This window comes from Aquarana catesbeiana, linkage group LG03 (genome assembly GCF_042186555.1).
Source record: "Aquarana catesbeiana isolate 2022-GZ linkage group LG03, ASM4218655v1, whole genome shotgun sequence".
Classification (NCBI taxonomy): Eukaryota; Metazoa; Chordata; class Amphibia; order Anura; family Ranidae; genus Aquarana; species Aquarana catesbeiana.
In genome coordinates, this window is record NC_133326.1 from 569008118 (window position 1) to 569027770 (window position 19653).

The 19653-nt window shown below is 41.1% G+C and overlaps 1 protein-coding gene across 1 annotated transcript; it reads right to left on the minus strand.

Moving 5' to 3' along the window:
- Window positions 1–3296: 3296 nt before the first annotated feature.
- SINHCAF (SIN3-HDAC complex associated factor) lies at window positions 3297–8574 on the minus strand. The gene is made up of 5 exons (XM_073624095.1): window positions 8415–8574; window positions 6903–7002; window positions 5049–5160; window positions 4342–4495; window positions 3297–3574 (listed from the first exon to the last, which is right to left on the minus strand). Exons 1-5 carry the CDS (start codon window positions 8540–8542, stop codon window positions 3457–3459), a joined length of 612 nt encoding a protein of 203 aa, XP_073480196.1. The 5' UTR covers window positions 8543–8574; the 3' UTR covers window positions 3297–3456.
- Between the last annotated feature and the right edge of the window lie 11079 nt (window positions 8575–19653).

Below are 19653 nucleotides of genomic sequence, written 5' to 3' on the forward strand. Positions count from 1 at the left end.
CAGTCCAAGCAGATTTCTGTAGGTTTTTTTGACCGATCTTTATGCAGCACATTTTTACATGCCTGTGTGTACAGGGACATTGAAAACAATGGCCTGCATTTACATCAGGAAAAAAACAAAAAAGCCTTTATGCCTAGAAATGCTGTGTTTTCAGGCAGCAGTGTTCAAGAGGTCTAAGGCAACAGATTATCTTCACTTCTATGGCACACTCGGCAGTATAGGATAGTTTTTGATGTCTTTTTTGCAGAGCTTTAAAGCATTTTCATGTTTGGGCTGATTACTTAAATGCTCAACAAATATGGACTGAATGAAGGCTGGTTAGAAAGGTCATCTACAATTGTTTGGGCTCAGGCTCAAGCTTTCTAGGTAATGCAATAAAAAAAAAAAAAGTCCATTTTAACATTTCCTTTAAAATATACGTAACCCATAGCAAAATAAAAAAAATTACACAAATCTGAACAGCATTATAGATTACTTTTTGAGGTATGTAACATTGTAATTTATTGCTCTTTTATAAAAACAAAACCATGTTCTGCGCATTAAATGTTTTGTAGTGTGATTATACATATATTAACACAACTGATTGCAGGAGATCCTGCCAAGGCAAGTCAATCCTGTACTCAAAGAAATACAATGGCTGCTGTTACTGGTCTCCTTTTAAAATGGCAATTGCCTGGCTGTCTGACTTCAAAACTTCTGAGCCACAGAGTGAGTGTTTAAGAAAGTACAGAATTGAAATGAGAGCCAGAAAACTATTTGCTTCAGTAGAGCTCAGCAATGGCAGCTTTCATACTACCTTACCATTACAGTCTCCTAGTGTTGAGTGACCTAAACGGTCTGCCTGAGGATTGGCTGTTTTAAAGAAGATAATTAAATTTTTGGTTTTCAACCAAGGTCAAAAACATTTAAAACTATTTAAATTATAAAACACTTTTGCACTAAGGGTCTCCATAATTCAATATAGCTATTTCTGTATACGGCTAGCCAAATTGCTTCTGTATAGCCAATTAACTATCAGTTATTGATGGATTGCTACTAAAAACGTAGTTAGTGTTACTAAACCCACAACAGTAAACTCAGTCTGTGTATGCAGTAAAGCATGCTTGTTATATTCCCTGCGGAACCTAAGGGGTTGATCCTCCACAATGTGTAAAAGGGCTGTTTAATCCTGTCTTCTCTGATCCTCCTTTTACTGTCTCAAAGCCATCTCCTGATAGTACAGAGCCTTGGAGGCACTCTGCACATGATTAGTTTGGTGTGTATTGCTAGAGAGAGGTTTTTGTTTTTTGGAAGGATGCATGTGATCAGCACAGGGCCAATCAGCATTGTTCAGAGAGGGTCAGGGGTCATGCAGCCTCATAGGATAAAAATTTCAAGCTTTAACCAGTGCTCGGCCAGACACTGGTAGAAGTCATAACACTGCTATATACTGATGAGAAAAAGTTCTTTAGCAGTTTAGATTTACTAAAATAATTGCATTTCCATGTTCTGTGTACAGTGGGAGACCAGATATAGTGAACGCAGGGTCCTGGGTTCAAAAACACTTTAAGTGATTTTAGTTGTGAACTAGTAAACATTGCCAGTGCAGATAGGCATGAGCTGTCTGCTACTGAAAACACAATACCTCTTCTGGGTTGAATGACACCTAGGGTCTCTTTCAATCTACTTTCTATAAATGCACTCACTGCAGTATTCTGATAGTAAAACGACATGCAACAAATCATTCCTTCAATCTCTCCGCAGTGAATAGATTTAATCACCCATAGCCCTTGCCTTAAAAAAAAAAAAAAAAAAAAAAAAAAAGGAAGTGACCTGTGCCTACAGAAATATGTAGGCTGCCATTGTTGATCTAATAAAAATGCCAGTTGCCTGGCAGTCTCTGGATCCTTTGCTTCCAGTTACCACCTGAAAAAAGAATGCAGATCAGGCACATCAGAACTACTACTTTGCATACTTGTTCCAGGTCAGTGGAAGGCAGAGGCAGCAGATTTTCTGATCACATAAATATGGAACATTATCTTACAATTGTAAATAAAAGTCAAAGTATACAGCCTTTGCTCACAAAAGCATTGAGGAAAAAAAAAAGGGTTCTCCCTGAAAAACATTTAACACCCACCAACAAAATAAATCAATTCAGACAGAATAAATTGCCTTTTAGCTTAACAAAAGTAAAATTTCCCAACCATGATTGGTGAGGAAGGAGTTGATCTTTGCAGAATCTGATGGAGCCATAGTTTTCTTTCCTACACATGAAGAATCTGGTTCTTTAGCGCCATAAGCTTTTCCACCACAATAGCCAATCCAATCTCCGATTGATCCAATCACTTCTGTGTCCAACAAGGCCTGAAGACAGATTAATAACTGGATGGCTTTTTGATGGCATAAAGGTGAAAAGAACTTCCAATTGCAGATCATTTTAGCTTTTAACACTGAGGCAAAATGTACATGAAGTCCAAAAAATAAAAATATGAAATTGGCAAAAGACAGCATGGGCTCTGGTAAGTTCACGACTGCATAGTGGCAAAATCCAGGGAGGCAAGGCACTGAGAAGCCAACCTGAGAGGTTAATAAACGAAAATGTATTAGGTACCCATGGGCAAGTCACATCCATAAGCTTTCCTGCATGGTCCAGCACTAACCCGTAACTGCATCCACATCCATAAAGTCTCTTAGCAGTCTTCCCGTACCAGGAAATCTGTGGTATAATCCAAAGGAAGAGTGGCAAATCCATGGAAGTGCAATCTCCCTTAGTCTAGTCAATTGCACCGAAAACGTAGGTCAGTTTTGCACAACACCAAACTGAAATCAAAATACAAGCTTTCTTAAAGTCAAGCTATCTGCACCAGAACTGCTGGTATCCACTCAACAACCTTTACAAGTCAAACTATGACATCACACCCCCTCCTCTCCCTTGACAGCATTGTGGGAGGGGGTGAAAGGGTGGGGTTTACCCCAGCCAAATCTGTACCAGTTTTCAGGGGAAAAGTGGACAAAAAAAAAAAAAAAAAAAAAAAAAAAAAACACAACACACACCCACCGCAAACACTGTATATAAAAGAAAATATGCATTAAGTTTACCATGTATGTACATTAGCTGCATTTCTTATTTCTGAACAGACGTGCAAAATAAAGGGCGGGCCGGGCGGGGGGGGGGGTGAGAACTGCACCAAAAAAAAAAAAAATATATAATATATAATATATATATATATATATATATATATATATATATATATATATATATATATATATATATATATATATATATATATATATATATATTTTTAAAATCCGCCTCTGGTTTTGCAAGTTCTTGCAAAATTTCAACAAAGCGGCATGAGCCCAGCTAATTCATATACAACATCATCTAGATATCTTAAATATCTTCATATCTACATAGCACATAACTGTCATGAATAAAAAAAAATGGGAATAATAAAGTTCTTTGTCAAGTGCCTCTCATCTGGGTGTGGCCGCCTCTGTCTTTTTATTGCTGCAACAAGGCTTGTACCGCTGAGCATCGATGAGGATTTCACCATAGCGTCCCTCGTAAATTATTCCACAGCAAACTTTTTGCCTGAATTGAAATAAACAGAATTAATGGGGGGGGGGAAAAAAAAAAACACAAAAAAAACAAAAAACAAAATTAATACTGGGCAAAGTGATGAAGAATCTGCACAGTTAAGCCTCATACACACAATGAGAATATCAGACGAATGATTGCCCCTTTTTTGCATGCCAGTCTCGTATCGAAAATGAAGAGGTTAGTGAATTTACGAAAATTCTCGTAAAACAAATACAATTTTGGAAGTGATGTAATGTGTTGTATTGTACAATAACGTATTCATCCGTTTCCGAGCATTTGTGGTCTTGTTCTTATGATTTTCAGACACACACACACACACACTCACTGGAAACTCCTAAACTCAATTATTTAGAGAGGTGTCCACATAAATTTTGACCATACAAGGATGCAACGATCAAGTGCACAACCTTTGGCCATAGAGTGTATACTCATGCAACAAAAAGTGTTTAATACACAGCTGTGGAGGACTACAAGATGCAGCAAGGTATATCCAGACAGCGACTGACCTACAGATGCTCAGGAGTTATAGGTAAGATAGTGAACATCAGTGTGCAGTGATGTGATACTTTTGTGTTAATTATGGAATACATTGTCACAGGAGGAAGAGAAACTTGTGTAATACAGATCTGGATGAAGAGTTCTTTATTAAGAGATGTACTTCTTTAACCTATCAGTGTGAGCGCTGTCTGAATATCCTACATGTTTATTAAAAAAAAAAAAAAAAAAAAAAAAGTTTTCCTTTTGAGAGAACATGGTACCTTTTCCAGTAGGTTGGATCCAAAAAGGAGAAGGAGGAGCTCCGGCTTGGTGCAGTTCTTCTTATTTCTATGTCCGTGTCTGTGTCGGAGTGGTTACTGCAGGATGAGGAATGTGTCGGTGAAGCACTAGAAGCCGTACTGTGCGCACCAGAATCTGCAGGAAAATTGACATTTATTAAAAGGGACGATCAATTTGTTTATGGCATTTAAGTCAAAGTCCAAACCCCCCCTCCAATTAATGATCAGGTCACATTCTTTAAAAATTTTTTTTTTTTTGCTTAAACAAAGGGAGGAAGGAGAAAGGGGAGGTGGCAACTGTGCCAATAAAGGATTTCCCGAGACCAATAATGAAGGGAACTCTCCCCAACAGGAAGCTTAAAGCTGAACTCCAGCTCTCCCCTTCAGTCTTGCACAGATGTACAGGTTCCTCTCCTCTACTGAAATTGCTTCACTGATTTCACTGCACACCGAGATTCTCTCACTGTGCATTAGAAGCTACAGAAAAAGCTCAGGGACCCAGTGATGAGATCACGTGGCCTAAAATAAGGTAGGCAATGAAAACAGAAAGGTTTTATACAAAAACTTCATAAACAGGTTGAGGAGGGAAGAATAGAAACCAAAATATAAGTGGAATACATTTTAGCCTCAACAATTAAGACAAGGGAGAGAAAGCCACATACACACACCACAAGACAAGCACAACTTACAAGGGCTTGAAAGGTTTTTATCTATTTGGTTCCTCTTAGCAGCCAAACGTCTAATTCCTTTGGGTCTGATTCGCAGCGCTTTCAAGTTCGGTCCCCCGCGAGCATCTACTACCTGTTCACAAAACAGAGTTGGGAGGGTGAGCCGTAAAGAAATAAAACAGACCCACCTTCAATCCCAACTCCCACTGCACCCATTACTGTCAATTTACTGAAAGATATTACTATTATTCAAAAAGGTGGACTGGGCTCCACCAAAACGTTGACATTAAATAAACTACGTTGGAAAATTTCTCCTGTTGTAAGTCTCACTGAGTGCACCTGTTGCTTGCATAATAATTAATAATTTAGATAAGAAAATAAAAAAAAAAAAGTTATATTATAAATAATAAATTGGAGTAATAGTAATAAAGAATAAAAATTGGAGTAATAATTAAGGTAACAGAATAGTAATAATGAGAAATAATAGTAGTAAAAAGGTATAATAGAAGTAATAATATTCTAATATAATTATTACTAAATAACAGAATAGTAATAATGAGAAAGAGTAGTAGTAGTAGTAGTTGGAAAAATAGAACTAATAAGAAGAAATAATGTTATAATAAATTAATAATAAATTAAATAATAAACATAATAATAACAGAATAGTAATAATGAGAAAGAGTAGTAGTTGTTGGAAAAATAGAACTAATAAGAAGAAATAATGTTATAATATTAAATAATAAATTAATAATAATAAAATAAATAATAACAGAATAGTAATAATGAGAAAGAGTAGTAGTAGTAGTTGTTGGAAAAATAGAACTAATAAGAAGAAGAAATAATGTTATAATAAAATAATAATTAAATTAATAATAAAATAATAATAAAATAATAATAATAAATTAAATAATAATAATAAATTAAATAATAATAATAAATTAAATAATAAATTAAATAATAATAAAAATAAATTAAATAATAAATAACAAATGGAGTAATAGTTAGAGTAACAGAATAGTAATAACGAGCAACAACAACAATAGTAGTTAGAAGTAACAGTTAGCATAATAGAAGTAATAATAAATAATAGGAGTAATAGTTATTAGAATAATAATTTGGAGTAATAATTAGAGTAACAGAATAGTAATAATGAGAAATAAGAATAATAGTAGTAATAGAAGTAACAGTTAGAATAATAGAAGTAATAAGAATAATAGGAGTAGTAATAGGTGTTATTCGAATATAAATTGGAGTAACAGTAATAAGAATAATTGGAGTAATAAATTAGAGTGACAGAATAGAAATAAGGAGAAATAATAACAATGTTAGAATAATAGTAATAGGAATAATTGCAGTAATAATTAGAATAGGAATAATAGCATAATAAATAGTTAGAAGAAAATTTGAGTAATAATTAGAGTAATAGAATAAAAATAATAAATAACAGGCGCAATAGTTAGAACAATAGGAATAATAATAAATAAATAGTAATGTTAGAATAAGTAAAATTGGAGTAATAAATAGAATAAAACAAAAATAAAAAGGAGTAATAATAATAATAGAGTAACAATAGTAAGAATAAATAGGAATAATAATAATAAAAATGATAATTGGATTAATAATTATAATAAGAGTAATAATAGTAGTAAAAATTGGAACAACAACAAGTAGAATTGGAGTAATAAGACTAATAATTATAATATTAATCAACAGCAATTTGTCTTGACATTAGTCTTGTTTGTACAATTCTAAAGCGGACAAATTATACAGTCGGTTAGTTTGTGTTGCCAATTTAAGAACAGTTTCCTTGTTTAGTGGACAAAACCTGCTGGCAGTGGCATGCACCAAGCACCATCAGAGAAACCTACAACTTACATGATTCCAGTTCTTTTTTGAGTCAGACGGAAGCTTTTTCCATCTCTTCACCAAAAGCACGCAGGCGTTGCAGATATCCCCTGTACGTCTTTCATGCAATCTACAAACAGAACAGAAAATGTGCATTTAAAAAAAACTTTTTTTAAATCTTATGCAATAATTGGTTCTTGGAACCAGAGAGATTATCCCACTGATGGGAGGAGTTGGGAACCCCTAACCTGCACTGCAGACCAACTTTAGGAGTTCCAAAACACCAGTGTAAGAATGAATGAGAAACTTCACAATGGTTTAGCTTTGCGAAGTCAAACTACGGTGTCCGTTTATGAAACTGAACAGCAGTAATCCCGAGGATCACCGCTGATCTCAGTTCATTAACGGCTCATGAAACAGATGATCGCCATATTCTCCGCCGATCATATCTGCACCCAGTGAAGCTGTAACTGACGGACACAGAAAGGTCAGTTTATGAAGCTGCGATCTCAGCACTTCACTGCCGATCTGTGGCAAAATACTCGATCAGAGGTGGAGAATCGAGGAGTGAAGAGAGAATCCGGGGGGGGGGGTTTGTAAATACATTAAATCTTTCATGTGACAACACTGAAGAAATGACACTTTGCTACAATGTAAAGTAGTGAGTGTACAGCTTGTATAACAGTGTAAATTTGCTGTCCCCTCAAAATAACTCAACACACAGCCATGTCTAAGCCGCTGGCAACAAGTACACCCCTAAGTGAAAATGTCCAAATCCACTGCTCCATTCTCCGGCATTCACCGTGGAGATCGTTCTCCTCTGTGTGCCTGTTTATGAAGCAGTGTAGATCGCTTCTCCTTTTGTGAAGTGAAGCGTTCTACAAATGCTTTAAACCGTGGAGAACGCCCCTTGATACTGGCGTCTCGTGAGACATGGCAAGATTACAGTACCAGAAATTCACTGAAACACTCGGTGTCTGTTAAATTATCACTGCTCAGTACACAGAGCAGTGGATATTTTCCAATGCTTCATAAAAATGGACACCAGAGCCAGAAGGAATAACAAGTCCTGTGCAGGTACACTATGGGGTTGAGATATGATAGGCAAATAGACTGTGCACTCTGCAAGTGCAGGTACTCCAGAGCAGGGGTGTAAAGCTCAATTTCACTGTGGGCCACATCAGCCTTACAGCTGCCCATAAAGGGCCAGACAATATAAAATTTATCCAGGGCACCCCTCCACCGCAAATTAGGTGCAGAACTCAACCATGCTTGGGGGCCCTATGTGCAGAGTTTAAGGTTTTCCATTTTCCTTGCAAAGTGAAGCCTCACCTCATTTACTAAGCTCTGGAGCAACTGCACTTGCAAAGTGCACAGTCTTATTTGCCTTAGTAAATCAGCCCCTGTGCCTCTTGACTAGATTTGAGGTTTAGATCTGACAATCAGGTATCCATCAAGGTGGTGTTTTATATAGGCTCTCATTATTACAACTCTAAGCAGATTATAAAGAGGAGGTACAGAGGACTAAACCAACATCCTTACCCAAAACAGTTCTGAAACTCGCCCTCATATCGGTTGCTGTCTGTAAAGCGACTGCTGGAAGATTTGGCTTTGCAGATACAGCAGCCTCTGGAGCTCCTGTAAGTCTTTGGCTTATAAAACCCAATCATTTTTCATCTGAATCAAACTGAAAGGAAAAAGAGGAGAATGCATCAGTCTGGAAATACAGAAAAGTATTATTAAAGGACAAATTTGTGGCTACTAACCCAACCTTTTTAAGCTTGTTGAATTTATTATTGTATCCCCCTTCACTTCCTATCAGTTTTACACAGCACAGGAGGAAATACGGAATCTATGAAGGTACACAGATGGCAATATTTGTATTTTCGGGGGGTATAATTGGGAAGGAATAAAACTGGTGACATTTTGTTAGTTTCGTCAATTTGTAGAGATCCCCCCCCCCCCCCACTTCCTGTCAAGGTGACCACTGACAAACAGAACAGGAAATAGACAGCATTTAAAGTGGTTGTAAACTTCAGACATTGAAATGTGAGCAAAGCATATCCCTCTGTAGTGTTTACTTGTCTCAATCCAGGGTACTATGTGTCACTTCTGTCCGCTGCATCATTCCTCTGCTATCAGCATGAGTGAATTCTGATGAGTTTTCCTGACACCAAGTGAAAAAAAAAAAAAACAGGGGAGGGACCTCCAGCTGATTGACAGCCTCAGCTCTGTTCTTGTGTGCAGGGGGGGGGGGGTCCCCTCCCGCCAATCAGCTTTCCTCACTGATGCAACTTCAGCTCTCCACCCCTTACTTTTCAGAGCTGAGAGATGATGTGTAAAATCTGCACTTTGAATAGATTTAGGGGGAAAGACGGCTGTAGAAAGACCGGTACAACTTATGTAGGAGGATTTGTTTAGTCTGTGTATCACGTGAGGCCAGTCACTTCACTGAGTATACACATAAGGGTTTACAACCACTTTAAACCTTGACAAAGATTCCAATCCTTCCACTAAAAATTGAAAGGGATAGGGTTAAATCTGAATTGCAGGCCGATAAGACAAGCAGTAAAAATAGTGAATTTGACCTGGTATCAGCCTCTTGCAGTTTTAGTACAACAGGGCTCAGACTGAGGGGGAAGCAGCACAAGGAGCGACTAAGGCCAGACTGACTTGCAGATCGCATTACATTTTAAAATATTTGTAATATTTTACATTTTTAAAGGAGTGAAACAATAATGCACAGACACATTTTAACTAAAGCTGTGGCTATAGACTACTAAACTTCAGATCATAAATCACAAAACCTTTATTCTGATTGGCTGGGCTGTTACAGCCTTTCCCATATACAAATTGGCACACTGTTCCTGGCACTTATAAAACATCACACAATGAAAACATGAAGCCACAAAAGACAATCAGGCATCATAAGAGCAGATCAAAGACTTGCTCATTGTACAAAACATCCTCATGGGATCAAAGACGCCTCAAACCTGCAAGTTTGCATGAGCTAGTGAGCAATAAAGAGTACCTGTCACCTACATGAAATGGTGGTCACCGATAGAATTTGTTAGCTGTCTGATGCCGAACGTTTTGTTTTGGCTAGAAGGGAGAAAGATTAAACCTCTAAGGTCTTTATTGTTCTTCGACCCCGTTGAGATTTCAGTTCACTTCTTGTTCTGGTGACCACACAGTAAGTGAAAAAGGGTTATTAAAAACAGCCAGATGGCCACTAAATTTGAATGATGTACTATGAGAGCCTATAGAATGTATTGGGCTGGCACAAAACAGAAAATAGGCAGTTACTTTAAAGCAGATTGACACTTTCTGCAGTTTTCAAAACAAAAGTACAATGGAAGGAAAAAAAAATGATGGGTGGGAGGGGGAAGTACCAAGATTGGTGGTCATTCATCCAAAAGGGATTTCAGCATCAATCACGTGGTCCCTTCCACAAAAATATGAGCTGTGTTCTGGGGTTCCAATACCACTCTGCATTATTAATGTTTGGGGGGGGGGGGGGGACGGGACTGTCACTTGAAGCAAAACAGACCGGCCCAGCATGCCATACTAACATAGCTTCTTTGACATGGAGTTACACAGAACATGCACGGCCAACCAAATATTGCCTGGTTGATCCTGCTGCTCGCTCTCTCCCTTCTGTCCCATGTCCCCAAATCAGCTAGTGATTTTGCAGCTATGGTGGCAGCTCTGCACATGCTCCATTTTCAGTGAGTTTCTATGCTGAGCATTTCCTCCCCATCACAGCTGAGTAGCCCATGAGACTATAGTCACACATGGACGTGGTAAATAACAGCCCACTCCCTCCCTCCTCCATGCCCACTAACCAGCTAAATGATCACACGGAAGTTCAGCCTCCCCCCTCCTTCTGCCGCCGCTGGGCCATTCAGAAAGCGTAGGGCGAATGCGCAATAGGGAACTGGCTGTGATGCCGTAGGCAATGGCAGCAGCAGCATCAAAGAGCTGATGGAAACATCCGCTGAGGGTTCCAAAATCGCTAGATTCCAGGACAGGTAAGTGTCTTAATATTAAAAGTCAGCAGCTACAGTATGTGTAGCTGCTGAATTATTTTTTTTGCTGGGGGGGGGGTACCTACTCTGCTTTAAATTGATTGTAAAGCAAGTTTGTTTTTTAAATAAACATGGTATACTTACTGCCACTGTCCAGTTCATTTTGCACAGAGTGGCCCTGATCCTTGACTTCTGGGGCCCCCCTCGGCGGCGCTGGAGACTCCTCACCGCATAGTATAACACCCTAGGAGAAGCCCTCTCCCAGGGTGTTACCTTGTGGGCATGCTCCCGAGTCTTGTATTTGCGTCCGTAGACGCAGAATGCCGGGCCCCAGCGCCTGAGTTATTTGATTGACAGTGACAGAAGTTTTTTCACTTTAATGCATAGGATGCATTAAGGTGAAAAAACACAAGGGTTTACAACCCCTTTAAGGCCCCTTGCACACGAGCGTCATGATTTACTGATATTTACTCAAGAACTTGTGACGCCCCTGTGCAAGGAGCCAAAAACCATGTGTAAAGACCCAAGTAATGTCGACTATAGGTGTGCAAAAGTATAGACAGGTGAAATTCGTCATTACCAGTAGTGTAATATACTCACTTAAAACACACAGCAAATGACTGCACTCAAATGTAACATTTTCTATTTTGGTTTTACTGCTCTGTACTCACTGTATTACCGATCTTTACTCAGCTGAGTGCAATGTTCCATAGCCAAGTCTGCATGACCAACTTTCTTCTGATGTCTAGGACCATCCTAAGAATTATATTGGCAATATAAGTGTACCCCATCATAGGGTACCACACTGCATCATCATTTCCACTACCCACCATGACAAAACAGTCTACTCGGACAACCAACAGCTCTAACAAAATATCATACAAGAAAGCAACTACTCACAGCTAAAGTAAGCAGACTGACTCTCAGGTGAGTCGGTTCAAATGGAGCAGTGCAGCACCAGATTAGCCCAGCAAAAGAGCAAGGAAAACTTTGCATTACAATCATGAATTTTCTTAGTTTAAATCTAAGCATATGTTGAAAACTAGTTCATAAGCGGAAGTGAAGATTTGCATACAATTACGTATAGAAATGGATCTACCGATTTCAAGGATATGCGAAAGTAACCTTGGTTTAAAATGTTATTGAAAGTGCAACTGAATCCCAGAGACTTTGGATGTGCAACTGTCCTGACTTCTCTGGCACTCAATTACCCCCCTTTCGTTTGTTTGTCCTCAGACCTGAGCCAACATCATATTTTTTTTTTATAGCTTTTTAGAGAAAACCGAATAAGGGCAAATTACATGCGTGTTGGGAGCTCATAGGTGTGCATTCTTAGATTGTAAGCTCTAATGAGCAGGACCCTCCGATTGTGCTTGTGTTGAATTTTACCTGTACTGTCTGCCCCAACGTTGTAAAGCACAGCACAAACTATTGGAACTATATAAATCCTGTATAATAATAACAATAAAAAGAAGAATTAAAGCAGCCCATATATTTTAAATGGGCTTACAGCTTCTCACTGTGAAAACAAAAAAAAAAAAAAAAAACAGCAAAAAAGCACCACAAACATTTTTTGCCATGCTGCTGGTAGATCTAACGGAGATTGTACTGTGAATTGTGCCTTAAACATCCTGGATCTTATTTATAGTGTTCTCATTTTGCGTGCATGAATTCAGGCACTCTGGAAATGCTTAAATTGGAACTTCACTCTCCCAATCAACATTGATTATCTTTAATCTCTTTAGTTACTTCCAAGTTCCTTGCCCAGGAAAATGTCATACATCCCTGGAGTGTTCAGGAGGGGTTTTCTCAGCCAAGCACACCCTCCTGCATGCATGCTTGAGCTAGGGCAGATGGATTCCAGGAAATGCTGCATGAACCATCTGTCCTTACTCAAAATGGCCATAAGCAGGATTGCTAAGAGGTGTTTTTCTAAGTGATGTCTCAAAAAGTATGGAGACATGGATAGATGATGTGGGGTTTACTTTGAATATTAAAAATGAACTAAACAGCACCTTCAGTTTGTGGTGCTCAGATGGGGCAATTCTGCTTTTTGAAGGGGATAGAGAGAGATAGATAGAGATATATATAGATAGACATACACACACAGTACTGATCTATAAAAGATGAGAAGCTGGGCTTAAACAAGTATTTAGTTCATGCTCACTTTGAGTTATGCAACAAAATAATAAAGTACTTCGAAGTAAAGCTCACTGATGACAGGTTCTCTTTATGTCCTGGCTGATGATCTGCTCATAGACTGGAGGGGCTGTAGGAAAGGAGGGGGGCAGACAGCAGAGGACAGGGGTCATGTCAGGTAGAGCTGGTAACGGCTATATAAACACGCTGACAAGCAATGCGATGAAGCTGCATGGACAGCAGTCCCTCCTGAGCAATCAGCGGGTCTTTGTTATGCCTACGTGCAGAATCCCCAGCCAGTCACACCGGCCACCCACTGATCGTCCTCCACACCTCCCCCCACCCAGCGATCCCTACACATCCCACCACCCACCCTCCGATCCCTACACATCCCACCACCCACCCTCCGATCCCTACACAATGCAGCACGTGCTGACAGCACATCACACCGATCCCAACACAAACACTACAACAACCAGCAGGAAATCCTCTCCGATACAAAGTTCCATGAGAACCCCGAGCCCTCCATCAATGTGTGACTGAGATCACAGAGGTGTGTGGTCATCACAATGCAAGGCCTCTGCAAACCTGTACAATAAAAGTTGCAATGCACGATTACATGAGGCAGGGCAGCCCGACAATTGTTACCCCCCCCCCGCACAACATTTTCTAAGTTGCTACCTTTGATCAGATAAGGGTGGCATCAGCTGGTGGCACTCAGTGGTCACCCTGCAGACATTGGGGTGCCCCATCCCCTAAGATCGCTGCATCCTCCTCTATTGAGATGTAACAGCAGAGCAGACAGTCCCAGTAAAAGTGGCAATGGGGGGCAGAGAACAATCAGAGAAGGGTGGCCTCTTCTACTGACAGGCAATCGGGGGGCGTCCTACCAACCCCCTGATATTGGGGTGTCCGATGACCCCTAGAACTCCTATCCATCCCTCCACTATGATCTGGAACCTGACTTTAGAAGTTACAATGAAGGATCGGACAAGGGTGACGGCAATAAGAGGGGTCCAGCCTGTCAATAATGGGGCCCCCCCACAGGTAGCATTGCACATGGTGCCCCCCCCCCCCCCATACACAGACATGAGGCTGAGCGATGACACGGAACAATGGAGGGACAGGCAGCCTGACACATGGCACAGAAGAGCCCCCCGACCCCCCTGTACAGCCCCCCCCCCGGAGACACACTGCCCCCAATCTGTACACACGGGGCTGACAAGTGTCCGGACACCTCCGACCCCCCCATAACACTCCCCCCAGACACATGGACAGCCCCCGGGTACCACACTCACCCCCCTCCGCTCCCCCGGACTCTTACCTCAGCCTGTCTCCGGTGTCCCGTACTACACGAGGGGGTGCTGCAGAAAAAAAAAATCCCTAAAACTCTCCCGGGTCACCTCTCAAGAGTGTCTAGTGCGCAGGCGCATTTCCCACGCTCTTATTCTCTTGAATCGAGCTCATTAGCATGGCTGCGTGACGTCACCTTCCTGCTTCTCCATTGTCCTTTTAAGAGAGCTGAGAAAGGCGGGAAAAAGAGAGAGAGCGAGACTTGTCATTGCCTTAACGTGGAGGGGGAGGGGCCAAGCCAGGAGGAGGGGGAGGGGCCCGCTGTGGAAAAGTCACAACAAAGGCTGTGGTTGGTCCAGGCTGTGCAGTAGTAGTGTGGCCGTCCATTGAGGAGCTATAGTGGTCGCAGTGGAGACTCCGCCTATACTCCAAGGGGGCAGTGCGGCTGCTAGGGAATGGTTGTCAATGAGACCGAAGTCCCCTATCCACAGCCGGACCGTACATCAGCAATGATGGAGCCCAGGCACACGGAGAGAGCACACTGCAAGGGGTAGGGGTGCTGTGCTCTCTGCCTCCCCCTACAGTGCACTGCTGGAAGTGTCAGTCAACCTACTGTACTGCTGAGATTTTATATATATATATATATATATATATATATATATACACATACACACACATTTTTTTGTGTGTTCCTTTTAATCCTGACCCCCTATTTCTCTACGTCGTACATGTTGTACGTCGCCGCGTTCTTGACGTTCGGAATTTCCGACAAGATTTGTGTGACCGTGTGTATGCAAGACAAGTTTGAGCCAACATCCGTCAGGAAAAAATCCATGGATTTTGTTGTCGGAACGTCCGTTCGTGTGTACGCGGCCTTAGGGTATTCTGACAGCCAGCCATGCCGGACAGAAGTCTTTCAAAGTAGGGCCACCCATGGCTAAATTATGACTGACTCCTAATCCACCTGGAAGATTTTTAACTGATTTAAAATAAAAGTTCAGTTAGGTTATAGAATGTAAAGGTGGCCATAGATAGAAATTTGGCCGATAAAGAAGGGACTGGCCAAATTTCGATCCATGTGCGGCCATTGGCATTTAACAGAAGTCAATCTGTTGACCATCTTCTGTTGAACAGACTTGTTGGAAAAATGCCGCTATCAGCAGCTGCAACCAATGGCTGCAGTGCTGATCTGTGTATTCGGTCAGTAGAGGAGTCTCCCCAATGTCACACTACACTAGCACCAGTGGCAACCCATCCATTAGGGGCGCAGCCCCGCCCCGCCCCGCCCCCTCCATCCATCCATGCGTGCGGCCGTCACCCCCCATGACCCGACCGGTTCTGATTCCCCCTTTCTATTTCAAACAGATGGATGGGGGAAATTTGTTTTCAGTTGTTTTTTTTTTTGTTCAGCCCGCTGGTAGGCTGCAGTTGTTCTAGATCTAAGAGGAACATTCAAGGAAAATAAAAAACACAGCATTTTTGCTTGCACATGATTGGATGATATAAATCAGCAGAGCTTCCCCTCAGACCTATCGCAATTGCACTTGCAGTGCACAACATATTTGTCTTTAGTAAATCAACCTCAAACATCTGTACATTCAACTTTGGGTCTACCAAACTATGTAAGATGCGAGCTTACCTTATCTGTCAAATCAGTCAGGCTCTTTCATTGCATAGTTGTTAGCAGTGGCAGGCTGTCAAAATGCATCCAGCCCCCTGCTCTACATACAGGGCACCAGACTATGGATGCTAATGGGGGGGATTGGAAGCACGTGATTAGAGCCAGAGGCTCTAATAGGCTTAAAAAAAATGGTGGGCTTAGGGCGCAGAGCACTGCGCTCCGAGCCCACCCTGCTGTGTGATGATAGCGAATGAATATTCGCTATTTTCACACTAAATCTCCTCCCCGTCAATCCGGAAGCAGGTCGTGAGACCCGTTTCCATATTGGCCAAAAGTCAGGCGATCCTATTGGATGCCTAGCGCCTAAGAGGTGGAGAGAGGAGATGCATGGCGGAAGCTGCTGGAGGATAGGACACCGGACCTGCTGCTCACAGCCCGCCACTCTGGAGGACACCGGAGCTGCTGTGTTATGTAATGATCTTACTTACGTTTTCCCTGCATAGTAAAGTCAGTGCTGAACATACAGCGCTGAAACTTACAGTTTTGGCTGGAGTATGCAGATCATAGTGAATCACTTGCTCTGTAGCTCATCCATTCTGAAAATATCTTGCATTCCTTTCAGTGAATCTAAGGCATTCTGTGATTGGAGGAGATCATGATGCACCTCCTCCAATCACAGAAAGCTTTACGTTCATTTAGGCCTCATTTGAACGGGCATACTACAGTGTACATCTGTGTGAGGGCCATGTTTACCCACACAAGGATGGCACAGGTGCTCTGTGCAACACACATGCAGCCAGTCCCATTCATGTCAATTGGAACTCAGCAACTGCACCGACAAAGCTGAGGCTACAAATTTGACATCTGTGAGGGTGCACATCCTTGAACGCAGACAATGTGCATTTGGGGCCATACACCAACACAGCTGTGAAAATGGGATCAGTGGCTGTGTCTGTGACCCAATGACATGAATGGGACTGCCTGCACAGAGATGCATGGAACAACCTGTGCATCCCTATATAGGTAAACATGTCCCTGCTCAGGTGTATGCCTGTGTGAATGGGGCCTTAAAAGAATGCAAGACAGATTTTGACTAGACAAGTCACTGGCTAAATAACACACTGTGATCTGTGTTCTCCATTATAAAATAGCAGTGGTCACACATTGCACACACTTGATTATTGTTCACTTCATTTAAAAAAAAAAAAAAAAAAACATACTTGATCCGATCCGCCAGGAGGATGGAAAATAGGACCACCATCCATCCGGATTATGCAGACAGGATCAGATAGCAGTGGATGTCAGCGGTCATGTCACCGCTCCATAGGGGAGACTGAAGGGTCCGATCAGGTCCATGTGAAAAACTGACAGGCGGACCTGATCGAACCGGAGGGGGGAGAAGAACTGGAGGGAGAAGACATCACCAGAGAAAGAAGACAAGTTGGAGCTAGGACAGGGTACATTCTTCATTTTTAATAAAGGACTTTGTCAAAAACCTGTGTACTGTCTTTATTTATTTTTGACACTTTTTTGGGTGAATAAGTAGGGGTACAATGTATCTTGTTAAAGGGGGATTCCAGATTCCGATAAGCCCTCTGCCTGAAGACCCCCCCCCGCACAACCACCGCCCAGAGTTGTCAGGAAGAGGCCCTTGGAGACAAGGTGCTTTGGGGTGGGGGGGCAGAGTCCCCCCCTGCCCCAAAGCACCCCCCCCCCATGTTGAAGGCATGTGGCCTGGTATGGTCCGGGAGGGGGGACGCTCGCTCATTCCCCTCCGTTTCCTGACCTGCCGCGCTGCATGCTCGGAGAAGGGTCTGGTATGGATTTTTTTTTTGGGGGGGGGGGTCCCACGCCGTTTTTTTTTTGGCATGGGGTTCCCCTTTTAGACCCTCAGAGCACAAATTGCATGCCACAAGTCGAATCAGTTAAGATGATCAGTTAAAACCTAGAAGCCGATTGGTTTCTATGGACAGCTGCATCAGGTTCAGTTAATCTGCCCTGATGTGTCATTATTTCTTATGTCAGAAGATTGGGATGTACAGCAATATTGTGGCTCCACTATAATACAACTAAGGAAAAACCTCTTCACACTTGAGACATTGGTCCTCTCAGCTAAAACTGTCCTATTCAAAATGCATCCCTGGACTTACAACAGATACAAGCTGGGAAGTTATTGTACAAACAAACCTCCTTCAATCTGAAACAAAGCTTCCTAACCGCCACTCTACATATTCCGCCTGTGTTTAATTGTCCAAATTCATGTGTTAATGATCTCTCCATGAAGTCTCAACTCACAAAAGGTTACACTTTAAAGTGTATCAGGATGTATTGCCCATAGAAGAACTGATACAATGACATTCAGCGATCTAAAAACAGAGTGATCGTTACAATACAGGAAATATAAACATATGCATCACTCGATGATCCCTTCTAAAGAGAGCAAGAAAAGGCGGCAACACAATAGCAAAGGGTTATTCAAATTCTTTACCTTTTTTTTTTTTAATTTAAAGTGATACATTATTCATTTTTGAAAGTTCCTTTTTATGTTTTAATCTTTTCAACATTTTTCAAAACAGGTAAACTCATCTGGGAACAAGCAATGGTGAGTTGCCCCTATTTTCTGTGGCTGTGTAAAGTTCAACAGATATTAAAAGGTAACTAATACAAATATAGGCAGTTATGTTATTCAAACATTTGAACAGAGCTATCCTAGGACAGTCATTGTAATGGTTTCTTACATTGCACCTTGAATATATATATATATATACATACATACATACATACATACACACAGTGGGTATAGAAAATAATTGCCCCACTTTAAAATCACATAAATACCATCAAATTCTTGAGAAAAATCTGCTGCTCTCTGCCAGAAAGTTGTCAATGGGAAGAAGGTTTACCCTCCAACATGACAATGACCCAAACACACAGCAAATATGACCACACCGTGGTTGAATTAGAAATAGGTGATTGTCCCTTGCATGCCCTAGTCAGAGCCCAGAATATGGCTCGGTTCACACCTATGCAGTTTGCTTTTGATCCCTTTCTGTAGTGCTTTTTGCTGTGCACTTTGCACACACGTTTTGATGCATTTTACATTTTTTATGCTTTATTTTTGGCCAATAAAACACACTACATGCTTTTCCGCAGCTTCTCGATTGAAGTCTATTGAATTAAAAATGCACCGTCTTGCTTTTTAAAAAGTCCCTGACCCTTACCAAAAATGCAGTGGCTGAAAAAAAAGCATAGATGTCCCATAGAAAACCATGTTAAATGGACGCATTAAAAAAACACACATAGGTGTGAAACGAGCCTTAACCACTTGCTTACTGGGCACTTAAACCCCCCTCCTGTCCAGACCAATTTTCAGCTTTCAGCGCTGTCGCACTTTGAATGACAATTGCGCGGTCATACAACACGGTACCCAAATGAAATTTTTATCATTTTTTTCCCACAAATAGAGCTTTCTTTTGATGGTATTTGATCACCTCTACGGTTTTTATTTTTTGTAAAAAAAATTTTAAAAGACAGAATTTTTGAAAAAAAATTATATATTTTTTTTATATTTTGTTATCAATTTTTGCAAACAGTTAATTTTTCTCCTTCGTTGATGTACGCTGATGAGGCGGCACTGATGGGCACCGATAGGTGGCAGTGATGGGCACTGATGGGTGGCGGTTATGGGCACTGATGGGTG